General features: G+C 37.5%; 2 protein-coding genes across 2 annotated transcripts in view; one reads left to right on the top strand and one right to left on the bottom strand.

Annotated features, from left to right (window-relative positions):
- Positions 1-9,571, top strand: part of SLC24A4 (solute carrier family 24 member 4) — a 33,935-nt gene extending 24,364 nt beyond the window's left edge. Inside the window, exons 11-15 of the mRNA XM_075151206.1 lie at positions 1,324-1,490; positions 3,718-3,832; positions 5,951-6,063; positions 6,699-6,764; positions 8,543-9,571. Coding sequence (XP_075007307.1) covers positions 1,324-1,490; positions 3,718-3,832; positions 5,951-6,063; positions 6,699-6,764; positions 8,543-8,695 — 614 coding nt within the window. The 3' untranslated portion in view covers positions 8,696-9,571. The remainder of the gene's footprint in view (positions 1-1,323; positions 1,491-3,717; positions 3,833-5,950; positions 6,064-6,698; positions 6,765-8,542) is intronic.
- Positions 1-15,511, bottom strand: part of NDUFB1 (NADH:ubiquinone oxidoreductase subunit B1) — a 449,978-nt gene that overhangs the window by 177,702 nt on the left and 256,765 nt on the right. The gene's annotated exons all lie outside the window — the stretch shown is intronic.

The following is a 15,511-nucleotide window of genomic DNA, read 5'->3' as shown; positions in this document are numbered from 1 at the left end:
TTTGGACTCACCAAGTTAAATTAGACTAGTAAGTAGCCTCATAAATTACAAAAGTATTATTAATTTTTAAATGTTTAATATTTAATCTCATTGCATCTGGTGCAGAGGACAGATTTCAATCTAATTAAATTCACTGACAAAAACTCCCATTAAACAAATCCTAATGTCTTTGCTGAAAGAAAATTCCTGGTGAAATTGATAGCAGCTTTCACTGATTATTACCTGCCCTTTATAATTTAGCTAAATAACTTCACTGGAAGATGTACTTGATAGTTTTCTTCAATGCGATCAACCATTTTATTCAAAATGGCATATTTTATTAGATCTCTTGCATATCATTATCAGTTAATGGTGGAAATCCTTACTAGCATAATTCTAAAACGATGTAAAGAAGACCCAAACAAAAACCACCATGCTGTTGGCTGTGATACTCTGGTTTAGCGTGATAAACAAATTTGTTATCCTACTTGCAGGATACCTCATGAAACATACAAATTTAAGTGCCCCATTTATTTATACCCCAATTATAAAATAATTCTCTTTTATGTATTGAGATTTATGTGCACGTTTACAATACTCTACATTTTTAAAAAATGAGAAGGTGCATACTTGTCTTCAGTAACGACAGTTCTCTGGTATTTCTCACCAGTTGATTTTGGAGAGCTGTATGAGGGAAGTCATTATCTTCAGTTTCCTTTTACAGAGGATAAGAGACCATCTCAAGGTGGTGCTATATGCAGTTGGAGAGAGTTAACAAGTCTAGATCTCCTAAGTGACAGTTTAAAGTTTTGCCCAATTGACCACAGTGAGGCATGTGAAACAAGCTTGTCATGTTCATAGGTTGGGTTTGTGCTTCTGTTTTCTGTGAAAGTATTTTCTAATGCTGCACAGAAGGTACAGGTTATTTTCACTACAAGGATTTCCATCTTCCTTTTTAAAAAGTGAGGGGGGTGGGGTTTTTTGGTTGTTTGGTTTTGTTTTTTTTTTATTTTGGATTAATAGTAATACAGGTATTTGAAAGAGCAACAAACCTGACGGTTAATTTTGGTTTTAAAAGCAGCCATGCTTTTAAATCATTGTAATTCTTTCATGGATTTACATAGATCTTGGCAGGCTTAACTATAAGATTCTGGATGTGCATGCAGAACTTGGCTGAGAGTAATGAGAGCAAGTATAGGTGAAAGGTACACTGGAAAATCAGCTGACATGCACAGTTGTAAACATCTGTTTACAGGGATCATCTGCTGTGTTCAAAGAGGTATAACTGGGCCTGGGATAGTGATGGGAAAGCTAAACTGGTTCTTTCCTTTCTTTGTCCTGCAGATGGAAAAATGAACAAAATTAAATGGATTTTGACATGGCCGTTGATATTCGTGCTCTTTTGCACCATTCCGAACTGCAGCAAACCACGCTGGGAGAACTGTTTTATGGTGACATTCATCTTATCTACTCTCTGGATTGCCTTGTTCTCCTACTTCATGGTGTGGATGGTAAGTGCACATAGCAGGACTTCCCATACTAAGTGAAATGTGACTCTCAAAACAGATAAGAGATCATTTGTGTATTAGTTAAAGAAAGACATGTAATTGTAGTGCAGTCTCTTCAGCTCATACTCTAATTATTATAATTCTAGCTTTCTGCTGCTCTTTTCTGCACAAATAATTGGCCCTTTACTCTATAGGGCCCAATACAGTACAGGAAGGTTCCAGCTTGATTTTCAAGAGAATGTGAACATCCAATCCTACTAGTAAAAGGGAGTTTAAATGAAAATGTTTAACTCTAAGCAGCTGAGACACCTTTAGAAATTTGGCTACAGGGTCTGATCCTGAAACATGCATAAAAGGCACATGGGTGGCAAAATTTGAAGACTTGGAGGTGGTGTAAAACACCTTAAGTAGACTGCAATAATGCAAGAAAATCCTTCTTAGTGAAGAGTATTATGATTGCTGGTGTGTTTCCATTTGCCCTAGATCTGTGAGAAGCAGTGTATCAGGTGTAGATCTGTAAATTGTTGTCAATTCAGGAGCACGCTTACTTGAAGATTTGAATAAGTTCCTATTTTTTCTTTCTTATCCTCTTTCAGTTTCTCGAGTTTACATTTGCAGTCAGAGAAGAGGCATGAATAGGAAAGCTCCTCAAATAGTTTCTGTGATGGAAAAATTAGCCATACTTGTGAAGTATAGAAAGTTACCTTTTTCTACACTAAAAGATGGAAAACCAAAATGTTGTATATGCCTAGAACTGAAAGATTGGTAAGATGTGCTGCTGAAGAATTTATATGCCAGTTTTTCCTTTTAAAGGAAAATATGGTGAAGAAACCTTCAGCTAGTTTCATACTGGAATATATATAGTCTCACATATATAGATTCATAGTCACATATGTGTATATGTATACACACTCTTCTAATCATGCATATGGAAGAATTTTTGTTCTTACCTGCAAAATCTTTTTTGGGTGGAGAACAGCTCTACCTTCCTCAAATGTGTCAGGCATTTGCAAACTGCTTTATATTTGTATTTTCTCTCATGGAAGATTGTGTTTTCTATATACTTTTTGCAACTTTCTATATAAGTTCTGCATTGTAAAGTAATCCTCTTTTCTCTTAACATAGACTGTGTTGCAGAAACTCATATGCCAGCCACTCATTCTGCCTGGCATAATGGTGCCAAAGCCACACATTCATTTCATACTGTATGTCCTTTGCAAGGCCACGCTCTGTACGTTGGTTCCATTTGTAGATATTCCCTTCACAAATTAGAGATGGGCTTATGAAGGCTGCAACACAGCTTATTTTAAGAGGCAGCCAGACCTTAATACCCTGTTACCACTTGCAGCAGGAGAATCATGCCCACTCCTATTTCTGAGTCAGAGCTTGCCCCTGGGAATAAGGTTTGTGAGCAAGTTCCTAAAATACACCTTTTCTTTGGCGAAGGGTCCAGTTTTCCTCATGTAAGAGACTGGCAAACTATTTCAAGAAAACAACACAGAGCCTTAAAGACTTCCACCCTCAGCAGGGAAGCAGCTGCCTGTCCCTGATTCAGTCTTCTCACTCTCACAAGGCTATTTTCCTTTTCAGCTGCATGTTCAACTTTTTTTCTTGATGCTTTTTCAGCCTTCTTCAGATGTTCCAGCAAAATACAGTTCCCTGTCCTTTCCAAGAGCTCTGCTACAAGCTTCAGCAATTCCCTAAGCTCTTTTAAAGCTGCATCTGGACTCTCAGGGACTCTGGACTTGCTCACTTTGGGATTATATCAGAAGTCATGCAAGAAACTGGTTCCTTCTTCATGTGTTGGGATAAAATAAGTTCTTTATATCTCTGCCCCTATATCACAATATAAATTGGTTGCAGTCCTTTTGAGAACAGAACCAGTGAGAATCTTGCCATTCTTGGCAATAATAAAAAAAACCCCACAGGTTGGATTATGTCTGTGCTCCTCCTTAAAAGATCAGTATGTCCTGTTAGAAGTACAAAAAATGGAGCTTTTTGTTTGCTCATAAATGTTGACTAATATGACCCAAAGTACTTTTCCTTTTCACAGGGTTGGTTTTAGGCTGGTTATTCCACAATTATTTAATTTGCAGAAATGGATAAGTATCCTGAGTCTAATCCTGTTAGGGTCCACACCAGACATCAAAGTTATGAGTATGCGACAACTGTATTGGAATGAGGAGACTTTCCAAATACGATAGGTTAATCTATTTTCCTCACTGTTTAGGTGACTGTGATTGGATACACCCTTGGGATACCAGATGTGATCATGGGCATTACTTTCCTAGCTGCAGGAACAAGCGTCCCAGACTGCATGGCCAGCTTAATAGTAGCAAGACAAGGTACTGTGTCTGCTGAAGCATAACTGCAATCTTACATACATGGTCTGTGATTTACTTCCTCCATACACACAAATTCTCAATGCAATTTTATTCTTTTTTTCTCTTATTTTCACTGTTTCAGGGCCTCGTTAAAAGCCAAATCACTTTGCTAATTATTGTGAACCAAAAAAAAAGTCCCTGTTCTGCTGTCTTTTGCTTATTGGGACTAGGCACACCCTAGCATTCTAGAAGGTCATTCAACACTCAGATATCCCATGCATGGTATGTATCAGTCAGGGTAAAAAGATAAAAGTAGTAGGCAAAACTGGAATATCAGCTATTAAAAACTACAATGAAGACTATATGCTGACCAGCACTTGTCCATGTAAAACTTGTACTGATTTCTAGAAGACCTCTCAAACCCAGGGAAGTGAAGTGGTTTAAGAGGATCTGGCAGAAGTGATGTTGCTCCAGGCATACTTCTCATCCAAATGCAGACCTCTTTCCCGTTGGGACGTATGAATAGCCGCACTGGAAAGGGTTTTAGATAAATGTCAGCTATGTCCTCATCAGCTTTCCAATTGAAATAGTCAAAGGCTTTCTCATGAATCTTTAAGTTTTGATTAAGGTTCTTTACATTTCCTTTTTTACTTGAGAAATACCTGTAGCCACATCCCTTCCTGTTGTTGAAAAACATTAAACCTGACAGTGTGATGTCCTGTACTGCAGTAGAATAAGAAAAGGTCCTAATTGTATTCTTTTCCACTATTCCAAATCCCATAGTCTTTTTTTCCCAGATAATGAGGTCTCCAGCACATATCATTGGGCAAGCAACAAGCTTCTGAAGTGATAAATTAAGTACTCAAAAGCCCCACCTTTGTAGTCTGAGATAGGAGTAGTGCTGTTAAACGTTGCTTGATTGAAAAGAATTATATATTTAAAATACTTCATTTTCCAGGTTGTATTATGTGTTGTGTGCAGGAAAATCTCACAAAAAGCAGTACAAAAAAGTATTCAGGATTCTTATGGAACCACCTTCATACTAAATTAGTTTTCCATATGTAGTATTAAAGTGAAGAGATTTTTGCAAGAACAGAAGGAAAACATGTTACATTTTTAAATGAATAGACTGCTGCTTTAGATTAGTTCTTTAGTATTAGGCAAAACTACTGTAGGGATTGTTTCCTCTGAAAGTGAAGGTAAGCACTAGCTTGGCAGAAAGCAGCCCCATTCTCTCAAAGACAATACAGGGACTTTACACTACTTGGATTTGAGAGAGATGTTTCTTGACAGATTGCAGACAAATATCTAAAAAGTAGAGATGGACACTAGCATAATATGGATCCAAAGCGTAACCTTTCTCTCAGCAGCTTCCTGCAAGAAGATACTGTACTTATGGTGTGATAGTGTCTGTCTCCACTCCGTGTATTCTCAAAGTATTTGTGGTACATTTCCCATTTACATCAGAGTTCCTCTTCCTTTCCAGTATTCACTTTGTGGAAGTGATTCAATAGTTAGGCCAGTGCCTAAGGGAGATTAGCAGAGGCAGAGAAGAATTCTGCCTTCCTTACATCCATTGACACTGGTGCAGAATGAGATGCCAGCCAGTGATGAGTATTGAGTAGATTTTGGGTAATGCCTAGGGACTTCACCACTATTCACTCTTTTTTTCCTTTCTTATTGTTCCTGAGGTGAAATCATTGCTGATTAAGCATCTGGTTAGGTTCTTTTCAGGATCACTTGATGATCGTGATCACTTGATGATCACATGAGATAAAGGCCACGTGTCCACATACTAAATCCAGTACATAATCTCCAGGTTCCCTGTGGCTGCAGACTACTTAGAATAAGACTTTTTTTTTATAATTGGCATTGAACTTGGATGCTGAATGGATGCCACACACCCAGTAAAGGCTCTCCAAGACACAAGGAAGATGTAGTCGGAGTGAGCAATTTTTGCACACTTTTTTCAGAAGTCATGCGAAGATTATGGAAATTGTCTCCCTACCTCAGATACTCTGGCCAGTCCAAGGGGACTTGGATCAATGCAGATCATTCCCCTTTAGTTTCCTCTAGTACACAGAATAATGGTCCTATACTTTGTTTTTACCCAAGAGGTTTTTTTTTTTTTCTCTCCAGGCCTCGGTGACATGGCAGTATCCAACACAATAGGGAGCAATGTCTTTGACATTCTGGTGGGCCTTGGCATTCCATGGGGTTTGCAGACCATGGCGATTGATTGTGGATCAACTGTATGTATACTTGCAAATCTTTAATTTGTTCTTTTTGTCTATTTAAAAAAAAATCCTAAAAAGAAAGCATGCAAATAAAATTAAAAAAAAAACAACAACCTGCTGAGCATGTTATTGGTTGCAAAATAAGGTGTTATTTCTTTGCCAAGGAACCAGGAGTTAAGGAAGCAATTCTCCTTCCACAAGCTGCAATTAATTCCAGTTTGTCAACTGGAGTACATTATATTGTATAGTAGAAAAATAGCGCCATGGATATCTGTTCATGGCTCTGTCATTTTCTCATTACACAGCTTCAAGCACACCTGTTTCCCTATACCTTAGCATTTTTGTCTGTAAGATGAGAATAACAGCATATCTCTCTCTCCTGAAGATCTTTTAATGTAAAATCCATTGTAAATGCTGATTTTTTTTTTTTATGGAAGTGGGATTACTTATACGTTTGTTTTGATTCCTTAGTCTTCCCATTCTTCATTATGATAAATCTGTCATGGATTTGCATAGTTTAATATATATAAGTCAGTCACTATTCAAAACAGAAGGTGGACCATAAATCAGTAAATTGATTTCTGATCTCCAAAGCACCGTTATTATATGCTGAGCATTTTAAAGGTCTCTTCTCTGTCTAATTCCCACAGGTTAAGATAAACAGCAAAGGACTGGTCTATTCAGTTGCACTTTTGCTAGGATCAGTGGCACTTACTGTAAGTATTTGAGTGTCTCCTAGTATTCCAATTGCAAAATACTTATTTACATATTATAGAAGGACAAAATGGAAGTACTTACTATCCCCGAAGCATTGATTCTTCTAGCAATACCTTGAGTTGAAGAGCTACCATTGTCCTCAGTGAGGACTGAAATCTGACATTTGGTGCAAGAGATGCTGCATACGTGTAGGTCCCATTGATTTCAGTGGCAGTGTTGAAATTGTGGGATCTAATAATACTTCTGTGCTCCTGTCTCCAGCTGCATACCGCAGGCCTGTCTCTACTTTATGTTGGGACAAGACACAGGTATGCTTCATCACCCTTTGCCCTTGTCTCTGATTTCCAAAACCAGCCTGGACTAATCAAGTGCTGTAGCCAAAACCCTTAATAAAGAATAGTCTGTGAGGCCTGTGAACCTCAGGAGTTTGAATAGGCATGCTAAATGTCACTCAGCATAAGACACTTACCCTTACCCTTGTAATACATGACTTGTTAAGATTAAACAATAATTCTGTTTCAAAAGTCAATTTTGCTGGTACTTAAGGTCTGATCCTGCTGAATCCCAGGGAACCCTCTGTGGGAAGAATGAAATCTCGAAGGTATAAAAATATCCACTTACACTAACATCTTTCACTGATTGCCTGTGGAGGGTCTATAGAGGCTCTGGAGAGGAGGTGATCATCACTGGAGATTTCACATTGTTGCATGACTAGGTCTTACAAAACTCCACATCACCTCTGCATGACTTAAGTGATAGAATGACTAGGGCTGTTCACTCTGCCACTAACTTCCAAATGCATCTGATATATAAGCTGTGGGAGCCTGTTCTTTTCTTTATCCCTGGTTCTGCCATACTGCACAGTGCCTGTGAAACAACAAAGATGTTCTGTAGAGATTTGTATCTGATGTTGCTGCATGCATATTAGTAATCAGCACTTTGGAAAAAAATGGGAGGATTATGCAGATGTGTTACTATGCTAGCTGTTCATGCTTTTCTGAAAAGAGTCTTTTCATAGCAGAAGCCGTATGACCTGAGTTCAAAGCATCTGTTATTGTCTCATTTGTTCTGCTGGATACCCTGATTTGCACAGACACCCCCCCCAGCAAAACTCAGTGGAGAGTTTTGAGCAAAACAAATAATAATTCAGAGGCGCTCAACACCATTGAAAATAGATGCCTTCATGAGGATTTAATTGGTTTGCTACCTGTAACTTGTAACTCCCCTTAGTTCTGGAGCTGAGCAAAACATCAAAGAAAGCACCTTTTCTGAAGCTGTTGAAAGAATGAACGTTAGGTGCTGGTGTACTACTGGGACATAAAGGATTTGTAGGGGAACACTGGAGGGAGAGGCATTCGTGTAGTTCAGTGCATTCCTTTAGTTCATACTGAATCAATGAATGAGTGCTGCTTGACTAGAATGTGCCCCATGTACTGAAAATGCACCACAGACTGCAACTGAGCACCCAGGGGCCTGTTTTTCAGTTATATGAAGAATTTGTGAAGGGGCCTTACAGTGGGTTCATTTAATATTTTCTAAAAGGATCTTACGACAACTGAGAGTCAGACCAGAGTTTGAGTTCTTAGTTTGGGCTTTTATATTCCTTTTCTTGATCAGAAAAACATATGTTGCCTTTTTGATCTATAAAATAGATCAGAATATATTTTTATCTTCGTTCAGGATCTCTAATTCAAAAGACTCTCATTTTTAGCTTATAATGGTTGTTTCCAAAAGTCTCCTTTGGGGCTTAATTAACTAACACTTTGTTTGCTTGCAGGTGTTTGGAATCCATGTAAATAAGTGGAAACTTGACAGGAAATTAGGCATCTACGTGTTGTTTCTTTATGCTGTTTTCCTGTGTTTCTCTATATTGATAGAGTTTAATGTCTTCACCTTTGTCAACTTCCCTATGTGCCGAGAAGAACTTTAAACCACAACAAGGAGACAGACTGAAATTCTTCTGATTATATGTGCTGTAAATGACAGGAGGCATTTCACATTTCTACCTTCTTTCCATCAGTAATTTGAGTGTGGTTCCTGCTTCATCAGCTAACAAGCACTTTTACCTGTGTCAAGGAAAGCATACCTTTCTTTTAACATGCTAGCTCGAGGCAACCAAAGCATTTTCTTCCTCTTTGGATATTGCTGCTCAGTCATAAAGCTCTATGGATCTTATGCAGAACTCTAAAATGACCCATTTCTGGGACATTCTGTTGTGGTTTTCATTCTCCTTTTGCAGACAATCAACTACCACCACCATGGTTAGCAAGAGGATGGGAGAAAAATCTTTACAGTTCTTATGTTTTTGACATTTACTTTCCATGGAAGGATAAGAGGCAAGTTCAGAACTTCCCTTGGCTCAGTCAAAATATCTCAACTACAGGACCGGAAAGTCCAAGGCACATATCATGGCATGCACTGTTGAGGACATCATTTCCCCCTTCAAGTGCTCTGCTTATAGAAGAACTGCACTGACAGTTTTTGATGGCAGTGTTGAGTATTTATCACTCTTTTCAATGAACATGAACAATATGGCAGAGAAAGAAGAGGAAGTGGTTGTATGTTGTATCACTTGTGATGATGCACACTAGAAGTCAGAGTATCTGCATACTGAAGAAGAGAATTACATGCAGAAATTCATACTTGAAAAATATGTTTTACTATTAATAAGGAATGCTGTATACATAAATATAAACTAACATTTGTGGAATATTACACCACAAGAAAAACTTTGCATTGGCCCTTGTAAGCCCATTGTATAAATTTAGAAGAAACTAAACAAATAAAATATAACTGGGTGCTCAGTAACTATCAGTTATTGTTATCAGCTGAGAGTAGTATCTGAATACAATCCAGACTTTCTGACAACAAAACCCACCCTGATTATGATTTGATTTGATTGGTGGGGGGAAGAAGCTTATTTCATCAGTCAAGAAGCTGGTGTATTCTTCTCCATTTTTTATTTATTCCCAGAAGCTTAATGAAGATGAGTGTCTGACACTGAGCAGTGCAGATAAGAAACACTTAGACAAAAGCAAGTCTGTCAAGAGAATATGGTCCTTGATTTGATTGCGTGCAAGTTTTTAAGCATGGTATACTTCTTTTTAACCCCTAGTAGAAGCCAAGTTTTGATATCCTTTCCACCAGCATAAATCTGATATAAGGAATTACTCTGGATGTAATTGACAGCAAGATCTGGCCCAGAGTATTAAAAATAATGGGTAACATTCCACATTGTAGCAGTCATATGATTGCAAATCACTGAAACAGCGTATTTTGAATTGCTACTGAACTTTTAAAATATTTTAAAGCTGTATGTGAATGATCACATAAAGTTTCTAAACAAGCACAGTTAACTTTATACATAGATTTTTTTTAATTTTTTAATGTTTATAAACCAAAACAAATCTACCAACTAATAGTTGATGCATTTTTAAATATATTAATATTTTGCACTTAAGAATATATATAAAAAATCCCATTATTGTGTCAATGAGAACATACTTTAAAACCTTAGCAAATAAGCACTAAATCAGAAATTTCCTTATTTTGACATATATGGCAAATAATTCTGTTTAGCCAGCTCACATGTAGAATACTGTTTACACCAGGCAATGTGTTTACAATTAAGGCTATTTTAAAAATTATTTTGGTACAAATTAAGGAGTGTATTCTGCTGTTGAATTTTTTTAGGAATTCGATCCTTTCAATGTAATCCTAAGGAAAAAAGAGCAACATATTTGTTATTTGCTTTACACTTTGTTACAAATGTCAGTATTAGTATCCATTTAGGCTTTTTCACCTTAATTAAGTAGTTATGTAGTTAAACTAGCCAGTCCTAAAGATGGCAACAAATAAAGCATTATTAAAATGCTTTATTGAATAGGCAAGCATGACAGTAAACACATTTGATCTCAAGTATGCCAGCGACCCCATTTCCAAGCATTCAAGACATTTTTGCTGCAGTGTAAAGCTGAGAAGATGGAATTCATGCTCACCTTTATGAGTCTTCTGTTGCAGAAAGACTGTGAAGATGCAGCATAGTGCTGTGCCACTGTGGGAGCATCCCTCTCTAGTCTTACTCTCTTCCCTACTATCTTTCAGGAGGACAGTTTGCTGCTGAAAATCTTGTGATGGCTTAGATATGGGGCTGAAAGGAGCAGAGAGAGAGGCTGAGTAAATGTTTTTTTCCTATGTTCTGCTGTTGGGTGGGCTTGGGGAACTAGCTGTCTCCAAGCAAACATTTTTTCTTCTGTGCACAGTTCAGGCAGCTCAGATGTCTTTACACTACAGAAGAGTAGTTCCAAAATCTAGTTTTGAATGCCTAGTCATCAGCTGAGTTGACAGTGATGAGGGCATCAATGTTTACAGTGCCAGACCTAGCAAATTGTACTGTACCTTCATATTTCTGAGCCAGGCAACTTTAGAGGACTAGGAGCACCAATTTGTTCTGTAGCAAATATGCCCAAATATGCATGAAGTTGTGTTTGCTAATGCCATGAATCCTTCAGACATCATATAGAATTATTCTGCCTAAATTGAGTATCACCTGCTCCAGAAAACCAGAGTGTTCTGTTGTAACAAGAGAGAGTCTCAGAAGGTAATACTGACCTTAAATCGCATGGCCGGTCCTGTCATCTATAGCCCTCCCTAAAACATAGACCCACTTCAGGACAATTTGTATTGAATTCTGATGCTGCTTTTCATGAGGTGGTCTCATATGCATCTTCTGCTATGAGATGGGTATCATGCCATGCTTATCATTATAAATAACATTAGTAGAATTCTCCTCTGACACCAACACATGACCAGGGATGTATTGTTTGCCAAAGAATTATTAGATGCTGTATTAGGGCCTTGATGACGCATAATCATATGAAGTAGTTTAAAGAGTCCCTATGTAGTCGTTATCCATATGCTAAAATAAATAAAGACGGCAGTTATAGATTAAGCCATGCAGATAAACTGAATGGCCCGAGAAAGATCTGACTAACAAATTGTTGTATTTCAGATAAACCCACATCAGAATGTATCAGTAATTCAGGAGGCTATCGCTGAGTAGTAGCAGACTAGTGCCTTTCACGTATATACAAAAAAAAAAAATTTGCTCATGTGGTCAGGAATCTACTACAAATTTTGCCATTTTCCAATCAAAAAAAGGAGTGATTTGTTTCTGGCTGTCTGCAATTAGTACAGTTCTATATTGCAGCTGTTCAGATTGTGTCTGTGAAATTTTGTAGCCATTTTGTTGTACTAACCATTGCAAAAGTTAGCTGGCTGAGTTTGGAATGTATGTCACAATGTTGTGTAAGTTAATGTTCAGCTCAAGAGTGAAAAGAAAGCTGGTGGATGTGAGAGGGAAAACTGTTACTGTGATCTGAAGATTGCCAGCGTACTAACACTGAAAAGTAATACAACTCAGAAGAAGATATCCCATATCCAGCAAAGCTTAACTTCAGTGGGATTGATTCCATGCTTAAAGCTAAGCACATATCTAAGTGCCTTGCTGGATTGTGTCCTAAGATCACAGCGGAGCATGGTTTCTGGGTTTTCTATCATATTCAGATCTTTTCATATTTTATTGGTTTTGTAGTCTAAAGATTTTATTTCTTTCTCAAATTAAAAGGTTTGACCAGAATTTGTGGACTTATGCTCTGCTGATACCACTTTGGATTTCCACTCTTGTAAATAAGAGAACGGGTTCCTTTTCTCAGACTTCAAAACTGTGCAGCTGCCCTGGTGTACAAGCAGGATCAAAACTGAATTGCAGCTGGCCAAGGAGAGCTTTTAGCAGCTCTTTTCCACTGCAGTTCCATTGGAGTAGCACAGCCCCACATAAACCCACAGGGTGCAATCCTGTCTGTAGTGAGCAAGTGGGAGTGTTTCCATTGAGTTCAGCAGTGTTTCCATTTATTTACCATAACAATTGTACTGCATTATAAAGTATTGCCCGAGTAAAGATTTCAGGCTAGGATCTACATGTCTAAATATAAAAAGCTACATTTATGGTTATCTTGATGACTATTTGATGATCTAAGGGGCTGCTCTGTGGGCTGAAGTCTAGCCTAGGCTGAAGTCTAGCCTAGTCCCAACAGGTACAGCATAGTCAATCATCTTTCTCCTAGCTCAGTCACTGGCGTGCCAATTTTATTTTATTTTTATATGCTTGCTGCAGCTGTAACAAACATATAATTAGTTTCTGGTTTTAGATTATATTTGTAAACATTCTGTCAACATGTAAGCAAATGGAAAAGGTCTTTACTAGTCTAATACTTAGCAATTATAGAGAAGATTCTATTCTGTCTTTGATTTCCTTTGTGACTGTGCTTTAATTACACACACTTGTTTCTATTATGTGTTTGCTCTAGTTGCACAAATCCCTCATGAGTTTTGTTGTCTTCCTTTCTTGGATTTCTTGCAATTGTAATGCCATTTATTTGCATCCTACAGTTAGATGTTTTTGGTAGAGTGCTTTAAGCTGTGTAAATACTGCCTGATTATTCATGCCAAGGAAAGATTAGAACTAATGTAATATGAAACAGACACTAAAACCATACTGATAGCCAGGTGAAACCAAAGAATCTTCCTAATTGAAATGCATCACCTTTGAGCACAATTTTCTGTCATTGCAAGCCTCAGATCTCTCGGTTATTTGTGTGTAAGCACTCAGAAGAAAATCTCCGCAGCTCATGCATTTACTACACAATTTCCTTTCTGTTTCTTTGAGTCTGAACTCCAGATTTTTCATTTTGTTGGGTGGTGAGATTTATATGATGGTTACACCAGTAAATGACAGCATTTAGTTCCAGCAATTCTGTACCAAACCCTTTACTATTCCCTTGAATTATTTTGAAAATAATGTATGTAAGTGTTCAATGTTCTGCTGAAGAGAAGAATGTTGTTCAACTGATATGTGCATTCCAGTTTCTGACCTGCTGTGTAGATGTTTAAAAACCTCCTTTGAATAACTTGAGCATACACTTTTTTCACATTTCCCCCTGTGTGGGGTCCTGATACTTTCTCCCCAGAGAAAGCTGTGAAATCCTATACATCCCTGTCCTGAAATGTGAGATTACATGTAGCTCCTTCTCCACAGGCTGAGATGTATAGTGATTGTGGCAATTTGTACATCACATTGTTCTGCTTGCTACCGTACTTGTGACATACAGTGCACTGTCTGAAAGAAATTAATTATTATGGGAAACTAATGCCATTTGGACATTTTCTTACAAGAATTACCGCTTTGAATTTAATTCCATTTATTTTTCTTTTTTACTTGCACAAAGAATGTAAGCAATCATTGCCATCACTGAGATGATCTTGGTAAACTTGAAAGACAAATATAAAGGTTGATTTATAGCAATAGGGAATTGTGACAAAATCTAAAGGTATCAGAATATATCAAAACCAGACAGATATAATCTCTAGAAAGACTAATACCAACTAAGATGCTTCCTTTCAGGGGGTTTTTACAGCAAGATTATGGCCTTCATTCATATACCAGTTGTGTATGCAAAGAACACTTGTAAATCTGCTTCCCCAGCAGCATCTATGTTTCAAATGGCTGAAACTCTGCAGCAAAGTTATGACCAAATTCTTGCCTTCACGTTCTTGGGAGTGGTGTCAGTGCTCATTAATGTCCTGGTAGTTGGCACAAATTTGTATCAGTGGAACTGAGAGTAGAATTGGGCTCCCACTATCTCCTCCATTGTAAGAAAGTATTTGAAATCATTTATGATCACTGAAATAACTTTTGAAACTTTTAAATTTCCCTGTGTTTCATATTTGCAGGCATTTGCAGTGCACCCTTAGGAGGTGCAATACCTCTTTAAATATTACTAAAACTTTCTAGAACTGCTTACTTTGAAAACAGAAAGGGATGGGTTTGTAAACTGTAAATAACAGAAATCTATTTATCATGTTATTTATTTTTTCAATGACTGTGACCTTATGCACTGTGAATGCTCTGTGATATGGGGTCCTTTGTACAGATAAATATGTCATGAAATCCAAATGGATTTAATGTGATAATTTGTTACAAAATGGTGGCATGATATTTGATTATTTTTGTTGTGAGAATTTTAAAAAATAGTTAATTCAGCATTTATAAAAGATTATAGCAGTCAGTATTGTAATGCACTATATAAAAATATGTACACTATCAATAAATTATATAAACAACTAAAGGTTTGCTATTTTTTTCTCAGATGATAAAAACATGTGAAACATTCTCATATTTATTGTTGAAAATCTAAAATTTCAGGACCCAACTAGGATATGTGCCTGCATTTTCCTGGTGAAATCTGGACCCTGCTGAACTGAATGACAGAATGCCCATATTTTCATCTATTCCAGGGAGTATCACCTGGATCAAGCCATTATTTGGGGTGAGTTAAGTGTATCAGTTTGATTTGCAGCAATTCTGAAATACGATTTGCTCTTTTGGGACTAGAAATGTGTGATTTGCTGAGAACACAGTTTGCTGTACTGAGAGGCACTGATCCAGAAGCAATTATGGCAGTCTCAGAATCACCCTGATAAAGAGTATTTTGGCTGCTTCGTCCCATGGTATAGTGGTATACAGCAGGTTCACACTGAGTACTGGATGCTGACTAGAGGGGGTGGAAGCAAGGTCTAAAAGCCGCACACTACCACTTTCCTTTCCCAGTTACCTAGGCTCTGGAGATACTGTGAAGAGAAGGAATAATCCCTCTTGCCCTTGATTGCCCATTTCCAACATACCTGT

This window comes from Calonectris borealis, chromosome 5 (assembly GCF_964195595.1).
Source record: "Calonectris borealis chromosome 5, bCalBor7.hap1.2, whole genome shotgun sequence".
Lineage (NCBI taxonomy): Eukaryota > Metazoa > Chordata > Aves > Procellariiformes > Procellariidae > Calonectris > Calonectris borealis.
Note: the sequence above shows the minus strand (reverse complement) of the source record. Positions and strands in the feature narration are given on the sequence as shown.